General features: G+C 42.9%; 1 protein-coding gene and 1 long non-coding RNA gene across 3 annotated transcripts in view; one reads left to right on the forward strand and one right to left on the reverse strand.

Annotated features, from left to right (window-relative positions):
* Positions 1–9,004, reverse strand: part of LOC107660565 (uncharacterized) — a 17,875-nt gene that overhangs the window by 5,154 nt on the left and 3,717 nt on the right. The window contains exons 1-2 of one of the 2 annotated variants that reach the window (XR_001631016.1): positions 1,288–1,404; positions 1,043–1,112 (exon numbers count right to left, since the gene is read on the reverse strand). The exons of the other annotated variant lie outside the window; for it this stretch is intronic. This is a non-coding gene — a long non-coding RNA (uncharacterized LOC107660565). Of the gene's footprint in view, positions 1–1,042; positions 1,113–1,287; positions 1,405–9,004 lie in introns of those variants that run through there. 2 annotated transcript variants of the gene reach the window in all.
* The window catches only part of pole2 (polymerase (DNA directed), epsilon 2), a 9,728-nt gene continuing 2,200 nt past the window's right edge, over positions 1,477–9,004 (forward strand). The window contains exons 1-15 of the mRNA XM_016449887.1: positions 1,477–1,738; positions 1,829–1,929; positions 2,247–2,322; positions 2,401–2,478; positions 2,654–2,747; positions 3,093–3,167; positions 3,257–3,340; positions 4,437–4,493; positions 4,577–4,625; positions 4,707–4,779; positions 4,867–5,039; positions 7,868–7,957; positions 8,034–8,088; positions 8,209–8,268; positions 8,374–8,451. Of these exons, the coding sequence (XP_016305373.1) occupies positions 1,665–1,738; positions 1,829–1,929; positions 2,247–2,322; positions 2,401–2,478; positions 2,654–2,747; positions 3,093–3,167; positions 3,257–3,340; positions 4,437–4,493; positions 4,577–4,625; positions 4,707–4,779; positions 4,867–5,039; positions 7,868–7,957; positions 8,034–8,088; positions 8,209–8,268; positions 8,374–8,451 (1,217 nt within the window). The 5' untranslated portion in view covers positions 1,477–1,664. The remainder of the gene's footprint in view (positions 1,739–1,828; positions 1,930–2,246; positions 2,323–2,400; positions 2,479–2,653; positions 2,748–3,092; positions 3,168–3,256; positions 3,341–4,436; positions 4,494–4,576; positions 4,626–4,706; positions 4,780–4,866; positions 5,040–7,867; positions 7,958–8,033; positions 8,089–8,208; positions 8,269–8,373; positions 8,452–9,004) is intronic.

Consider the following 9,004-nt stretch of genomic DNA (forward strand, 5'->3'; position numbering starts at 1 on the left):
AGTGGAAGAATGAAGACTCTGAATATTCCAACAATTTATATGAAATGAACGCATTAGTATTATTAAAGATAATCCTATTTTGTAAGACAGAGAGAAAATAACTTGTGAGAATGTACAGTATATGGTAAACAATTTACAATAGTGTATTTTTATTAATTTTTTTGTTAATCTTAGCGCACTGTGTTTGTGCATATTGTCCTTATCTGTTCAGGAGCTGGTTGCACAGTGTCTGCAGCATCTCTCTGATCTGGCTCAGTTCGCTGGCAGGTGTGGAAGTGCTGGGTGCAGCAGGGGGCCGGGCTGCAGCTTCAGCGTAGCTCTGTGCTCTCAGCCGTGGGGGCTTCTCTTGGTGTGGGGTGGCTTTTGGTTTCTTCTTTCTTATGGGGGATTGATTGTCAGCAGGTGGTTGTGAAGTTGGTGACTGTATGTTTACAGCACCGTGAGGAGCTATAGGTGGGTGTGGTGGATGATGTGGGATCCTTGTCCAGGCGATGTCTTTCTTCACCGGGGTCGGAGGGGGATGTCTGGGCATGTAGGGGTGAATGGGCCGGTAGGGTCTGGAGTCGGTAACAGGTGCCTTGGTGATGATGGTCTGCGGCCTAGGGCTGCATCCTTTAGGGTTTTTGCAAAAACACGTACTGCATCTTTATGGAGGTGAAGTCCATCATACAGATGTTGGAGACCGATGTTGTGGTGGTGGGCCAGGTGTACATTAGGGAGCGAAGAACATCCATGGGACATTTCAGCATTAATGCTGTAGATGATGTGTGGTGGTGTGTTGCATCGTGGGAGAAGTGTGGAAATTATGATTCGGGACTCTGGGAACTTTTTGCTGGTGATTTCTGCCATTTTCCTCACAGCATCAGCAGTATTGTTGCGCAGTGAGTGAAGGTCATTAGTTCCAGTGTGTATAATAACACGTGAGGGGTGTCCTGTGAAGTCTTTGATGATCTGGTGGATAAATGCAGAGCACTAATTCCGAGTATGGAATTAGTGTTAAAGGTCACCATACTTGGCCACATGTCACGTCACTTTCACTTACCACAACCCATTTTGTAAGTAGTACAACCAGAGCTCTCATTTGGAAGAAAAACTTCATGATCTGCCACCGACTGAAGAGAAATACAGTCACTTTTATTTGTTTAGTTTACAACACTGATGACAGAAGAAAGTGTTATTAAACCTGATCTGTTAAATGTCCTCATTTGAGCATTGGTCCATATTAAACTACTGTTTCATGAAATATGCGAAAAATGTATGTTTTGGCCTGATTGTTATTGTTATTACCACATAACCGCCCCAGACATACAGATACTGTCCGCCGCCGTGTGTCCGCTCCTCTCCCGAGCCACCGGCTGCTCTGCACTCATCTCGGTTATCAATATTATTAACAGTGCTGATATTAATATTAATATTAATATTATTATGAGCTGATACACGGGAGCGCGCGCGAGAAAGCGCTTTCTCTCTCGAGTTTTATTTCATCCCCTTATTCTTTTAGAAACGGTTTTATACGAAACGAAGCTACTACAAACAAAACAGACTGTTAATATAGAGAAACCCAAGTGTAGCGGAGGAAGTAAACACGGCTTTTATTTTGAAAGGTGCTAGATGTTTACGAACTTGTTGGAACGGAAGCGGAAGCGCTTGTTTGGCGGGAGCAGATGAAGATGGACGCGCGCAGAGTGAAGCTGAAAGTGAGCGCGGGATTTAAAATGCGGGGATTAATCCTGCGACCGTATGTGACACTCACTCGTTACAGCAGTTATCTTCATTTACTAGGTTTAATCTGCAGTAATGAGTGTTAAAGGGTTTGTGTCGGTTTCAGGGAGTCCAGCCGCGTGCTGCTGCGGGTTCTGGAGTCCGTCACTGAAGCGGATCTGGAGGAGGTTCTGGAGCGGATCCTGGATGCTGTCGAGAAACAACCGCGTATGCTTTACTTTACCCTACTTTATCTTACTTTACTTTACCTTACTTTAGCTTACTTTACTGTCTGTCTGTACAGTTTTTCTGGACGGTAATTTACCACACTGATGATGATGATGATGATGATTGTTATTGTTATGATGATGGTGATGAGGAGGAGGAGGAGGATGATGATGATTGTTTGTTATTGTTATGATGATGGTGATGAGGAGGAGGAGGAGGATGATGATGATTGTTTGTTATTGTTATGATGATGGTGATGAGGAGGAGGAGGATGATGATGATGAAGATGATGATGATGGTGATGTTCTGTGTCTCAGTGGGGTCCAGTATGGTGGAGCTGTCGGTGGTGGAGGCGGCGGTCCAGGACTGCAGTCAGGCGTGTGATGAAACCATGTGAGAATCTCATTAACATCTGAACTGACACACACTGTTTGTGCTTCTGTCTCTGACATTCACCTTCTTTACTCACAGCGACAATGTTTTCAACATCATTGGAGCCTTTGACGTGCCTCGATTCATCTTCAGCACAGAAAGAAAGAAATTCGTACCGTGAGGAATAATTCAATAAATAATAATAATCAAGTGAATGTGACTTGTGTCTGAGTAAAAACGTTAACAATATCAACACTGGTGTGTCTCGTCTGCTGTGTTTGTGTGTGAACTTCAAGATGTTGTCCATCTACAGGAATATGAAGTTTTGAGATCAGTGTTTATTCTTTTTCAGCATCAGCATGACGAATCATCCGGTCCCTAAACTCTGCGGTCAGTCCAGAGATAAAGCCGAGCTCTTCAGAGAGAGATACACCATCTTACAGCAGGCAAGTCACTTTGTCTTTGCTTTCGAACGATCGCGACCGATATTTATTTCCTTCCTAAATCATGTGTACTTGTGAATGCTTGTGCAAGTTGAGGTGTTAACATCTGTCATTCTGCTCGGGTTTCATGAATGAAGCCTATTGTTTCAAAGCAGCTCAACAGAAATTCATAATGTTTATAATATCTTAATGCATCATGGATAGCAAGGGTTTTCATGCAGTGACAGAAATTTTGCAGTGATTAAAATAAGGTGTATGTAGTCCTGAAATCACAGAGCACTTCTGAGACGCATGTTAACAGCAGGTGTAAACAGGGTTATCGTTATTTAATCATCATTCGTTTTCCAGAGAACACACAGACATGAACTCTTCACTCCTCCTGTTATTGGTTCAGCTCCAGATGAAGGGAGAAACAAATTCCAGGTGAAAATGAGCAAACCTCACTGTTGAGACGGTTAAAGGGCAGGCAGACTATTTTCAGTCGGTGCTGATGATCTGTGACTGTTTTACAGCTGAAGACGGTGGAGGCTCTTCTGGGCAGCACAGCTAAAGTGGGAGAAGTGATTGTTCTCGGCATGATCACGCAGCTTAAAGAGGTATTCCTTCACTTTTCACGTTCATGCTCATTTCTGTTCAGCTGTTTGTGGTTCGGGTTAGTCAAGGGCTTGTTGTGGGTTAGTTAAGGGTGTCGTCAGCTGGTCTCAGCAGATCGAGGGGATGTTGGCAGATGAAATGAGGAAGGAATTAGAATGATTCCTTGTGAAGAAACATCCAGCCGTCACTCGTTCACTGGTCGTATATTCAGGTTTTTAGTCCATATTGACTTCAGTTAATGAATTCTGTTAGGAGTTAAAGGTAACTAATGACGTCAAGGAGGCGGTTTAATAGAGACTTAACTTTACCTTTACTCTGTCCAAAGTAGAATAGTCAACATCAGAGCACGTATACATAATGATCACTTCATATTATTATTAAAATTAATTGAGCCAATGTTGATTCTGAAAGAAAAGGTGTCCGGGATCCTGCTGTTGCTATAAAAATGAACACAGCTTTCACATGCATCTGATTAACAGGTAACCGCACATTCGTATGTCAGTGTTTCAGTGTTAATTTTGTGAATATTTCAGAAAGTTTGCTTCATACATTCAGTTTTATTTATTTAATGTTTTATTTGTTAGGGACAGATACAATAAACATAGATGAAAATGTAAAAACAATCATCCCATGCATGTACCATAGTGCTTGTAGCCGAAGCTAATTTGCAACACTTGTCCCTAGGTTATAGCAGTAAGTTAAAGAGTTTATCGTGAGCATGAGTAGTTTAAACACTTACATGATGTTCTTGCTCCGTCCACGGAATAATGAGTGGTTTTCTAGTGCATTCGCTTTACCTTCTCAGATAATTTCAAGGGTATGAGCCATTTCAGATGCAGCCAAAATGACAACAAATATAAATATATTTGAATTGTCTGATTGTTAGGGGCAGCTCATTAGTGGCTGGACATTGGTAGAGACGCGTCTTTACTAAACTCTATGGTCTTGACTGAAGCATCAGTCTGTTATTGAGGTTCTGCGTCTGATAGAGCAGTCTAGCACTGAACTTTGAGAGAGAAAACACAGACACTCAGACTTTCAGAAACTCACTCCAGGGTTTTTGTGTCGTGTGTCTGCTCATACTCACTCTACTTTCAGGGCAAGTTCTACCTGGAGGACCCCAGCGGTGCAGTGCAGCTCAACATGTCAAAGGCAATATCCTTCCCGTGTTTATCATGACACACTTGTGCTGCTGTCTTAGAGAAGGTTCTCCGTTTGTTCTTTAACACTCTTCATACCAGTTCCACAGCGGTCTTTACACCGAGTCCTGCTTCGTTCTGGCTGAAGGTGAGTCTCGTTCTCTCTGCTGTTCTGCTCTTTCCATGGATCGTGGATCTCTGTAATCACATGATCTGTCTGTGTTCACAGGATGGTACGAGGATTCAGTGTTTCACGTCAACGCTTTTGGGTTCCCACCCACAGAACCCTCTTCTTTCACCAGGTGTGCGTTAGCTTCTGTTGACTGTAGTATGGACTGTGTCGCTGGCATAGTTCTGCATCCACATGGAGTTTTCTTGTCTGTGTCCAGGGCTTATTACGGCAATATAAACTTCTTTGGCGGGCCGTCCAGCACTGCGGTCAAAGCATCGGCCAAACTGAAGCAGCTGGAGGAGGAGAACGAGGACGCCATGTTTGTGATCATGTCAGACGTGTGGCTGGACCGTGTGGAGGTTCTGGAGAAGATCCAAACCATGTTCTCAGGTCCAGTGATTCTCTTGCGTGTTTTAGTTTGTGCTCCCAAATCTGCTGATACAGATCATATGGTGAACATCATCTTTTAATATAGTCCTCATGTGCTGCAAAATAGTTCTGGTACCGTCAAACACCATAGTGCTTGTAGCCGAAGCTAATTTGCAACACTTGTCCCTAGGTTATAGCAGTAAGTTAAAGAGTTTATCGTGAGCATGAGTAGTTTAAACACTTACATGATGTTCTTGCTCCGTCCACGGAATAATGAGTGGTTTTCTAGTGCATTCGCTTTACCTTCTCAGATAATTTCAAGGGTATGAGCCATTTCAGATGCAGCCAAAATGACAACAAATATAAATATATTTGAATTGTCTGATTGTTAGGGGCAGCTCATTAGTGGCTGGACATTGGTAGAGACGCGTCTTTACTAAACTCTATGGTCTTGACTGAAGCATCAGTCTGTTATTGAGGTTCTGCGTCTGATAGAGCAGTCTAGCACTGAACTTTGAGAGAGAAAACACAGACACTCAGACTTTCAGAAACTCACTCCAGGGTTTTTGTGTCGTGTGTCTGCTCATACTCACTCTACTTTCAGGGCAAGTTCTACCTGGAGGACCCCAGCGGTGCAGTGCAGCTCAACATGTCAAAGGCAATATCCTTCCCGTGTTTATCATGACACACTTGTGCTGCTGTCTTAGAGAAGGTTCTCCGTTTGTTCTTTAACACTCTTCATACCAGTTCCACAGCGGTCTTTACACCGAGTCCTGCTTCGTTCTGGCTGAAGGTGAGTCTCGTTCTCTCTGCTGTTCTGCTCTTTCCATGGATCGTGGATCTCTGTAATCACATGATCTGTCTGTGTTCACAGGATGGTACGAGGATTCAGTGTTTCACGTCAACGCTTTTGGGTTCCCACCCACAGAACCCTCTTCTTTCACCAGGTGTGCGTTAGCTTCTGTTGACTGTAGTATGGACTGTGTCGCTGGCATAGTTCTGCATCCACATGGAGTTTTCTTGTCTGTGTCCAGGGCTTATTACGGCAATATAAACTTCTTTGGCGGGCCGTCCAGCACTGCGGTCAAAGCATCGGCCAAACTGAAGCAGCTGGAGGAGGAGAACGAGGACGCCATGTTTGTGATCATGTCAGACGTGTGGCTGGACCGTGTGGAGGTTCTGGAGAAGATCCAAACCATGTTCTCAGGTCCAGTGATTCTCTTGCGTGTTTTAGTTTGTGCTCCCAAATCTGCTGATACAGATCATATGGTGAACATCATCTTTTAATATAGTCCTCATGTGCTGCAAAATAGTTCTGGTACCGTCAAACAAAATATGACATTTACGAGATGTGTGCAGATACAGTCAGTGTCTGCTCATCATAAGTGTTTATCTGAAAATCCTGTTTGCTCAGCTGATTGCCTACAGCTCTCAGATTGTGCTCAGATACGATTCTAACACCGAGAACAAGCTCTGGACTTAAACATGAGCATAAACACACTTCCAGATGAAGCACAGTCACCCACGTCTGGTGGTCTACATTTACAAGTCACTGTATTTAAGACCGAACAGAACATGTAACACAGGACTTTAAAAGGACTTGAAAGAGCAACAGCTAATAACATGATCAGTCCATAATTCAGAATGATGAACAGCATTGATTATGATTCTCGTTGTAATTAGTGGTAAAACTAACCACTTGTTTTTCCAGCAAAATCTTTGTATTTAATTCTGTGTGTATAAGCATTACATCATCCTGCTTTCTAGATATTGATATCAGCATTGGTTATTGAAAAACCTGCTCTCAATCATTTTACAAAGGCATTTGTAATTAAATGCGCCACTGCTAAGAATATTAAAGGGATAGTTCACCCAAAAATGAAAATTCTGTCATTAATTACTCACCCTCATGTCATTCCAAACCCATTCATCTTCTGAACACCATGCGTGTGATGCTGCTGACGCCGGCGTTCTGACGTAGAACACGCATGTGTCGTGATACTCTCCTGAACGTGCGGCGGAGTCTGACCCGCAAGAGAAGAAATCGTTGAATAGTCGTTATTTTTGTTTTCTTTGTGCACAAAGAGTATTCTTGTAGCTTTATATAAATACGGTTGAACCACTGATGTCACATGGACTATTTTAATGATGTCCTTACTGCCTTTCTGGCCCCTGAACGTTTCAGTTCCCTTGCTGTCTATGCAGGCTCAGAAAAATCTCGGAGTTCATCAGAAATATCTTAATTTGTGTTCAGAAGATGAACAAAGGTCTCACGGGTTTGGAACGACATGAAGGTGAGTAATTAATGACAGAATTTTCTTTTTTGGGTGAACTATACTTTTAACAACTAGTCAGCATCACAAATTGACTATTATACGATCCTGACTAATAGTAGTCACATGAATAATAATAAATAATGTGAGCTACGACAGTCACTCTGCTAAAGCGAAGGGAAACTAAATCTGCAGTCGTGTTTGAATTTTGACAGCAACAAGTTATTATCTCCAGGCTTCAAATAGGTCCTTGTGCTCGTCGACTGTCTGTTTTTCCTCATGCGTCTCATCACAGATCAGAGCGTGTGTTCATCTCTTGACAACATGCAGAATAATGGTGTGGTGAATAATTACATTTAAAGATTCGGTTATCAGATCTATTTATATCTCTTCGTAACATGGAGATTACTGACCTGCTTTCTTATTGGCTTCAAAACAGAAAAGGCTGCTTCCATTTGATAGCATCTCTTGATAATTATAAAAGGAACAGTGGGGGCTTATCTTTGAATAATCACACCCATCATGCCTTCATGAATTAGTATGCGTGTGATTGACTGAAATGCTGAATGGTTTCAGGCTACTCTGCCATGCCGCCCACCTGCTTCATCTTCTGTGGGAACTTCTCTTCAGCTCCGTACGGCAGACACCAGCTCCGAACACTCAAAGGTTTGACGTCTCTGAAGAACTGCTCATGCTCATCATGTTTAAAAGCTAAACTAATTGTTCTCGATGTTGTTTTCAGAGTCTTTCAAAGCACTTGCTGATCTCATTTGTGAGTATCCCAGCATTCATAACAGGTAAGACATTTGAATTTACATAATTAAGCTTAGGTTTTATTTTTCTGATGGCAGTTTCTGAATCACGGCTCGACACAGTGTCATGGACTTCACTGACTCCTCTGAAACGTGTTTTTGCAGCAGTCGTTTTGTGTTTGTTCCCGGACCAGAAGACCCTGGGCCCGGCACGGTTTTACCCAGGTATAACGTTAGGAGCAGTGTTTCAGTAAATGATGTACTAGAACCGTCTTCATGCTCCTTGAATGACTGAATACTCTTTAAGTGTAAAGCTGTTTCTGCTGACAGACCTCCACTGGCTGAGCACATCACAGAGGAGTTTAGACAGCGTGTGCCGTTCTCCGTCTTCACCACCAACCCCTGCAGGTGAGTGTGAGTGTGAGTGTGAGTGTGAGTGTGTGTGTGTGTGTGTCTGTGTCTGTGTCTGTGTCTGTGTGAGTCTGTCTGTGTGAGTGTCTGTGTGTGTGTGTCTGTGTCTGTGTCTGTGTCTGTGTGAGTCTGTCTGTGTGAGTGTCTGTGTGTGTGTGTCTGTGTCTGTGTCTGTGTACAGGTATATATGGTTTATGAGGACACAAATGTGTATAATGACATGGGTACTACAACGTAAACATGGTTTATGAGGACACTTCCTGTGTCCCCGTAAAACAAAAGGCTTAAAAAACATACAAAACGGTGTTTTATGAAATTCAAAAATTGCCAGCAGTTTCCTGTGAGGGGTAGGTTTAGGGGTAGGGTTGGTGTAGGGCAATAGAATATACGGTCTGTACAGTATAAAAACCATTACGCCTATGGAGAGTCCCCGTAAACCACAAATACAAGTGTGTGAGTGTGTCTCTGTGTCTGTGTGTCTGTCTGTGTGTGTGTCTGTGTCTGTCTGTGTGTGTGTCTGTGTCTGTGTCTGTGTGTGTGTCTGTGTGTC

Source organism: Sinocyclocheilus anshuiensis, unplaced genomic scaffold, assembly GCF_001515605.1.
Source record: "Sinocyclocheilus anshuiensis isolate Anshui unplaced genomic scaffold, SAMN03320099.WGS_v1.1 scaffold1671, whole genome shotgun sequence".
NCBI lineage: Eukaryota > Metazoa > Chordata > Actinopteri > Cypriniformes > Cyprinidae > Sinocyclocheilus > Sinocyclocheilus anshuiensis.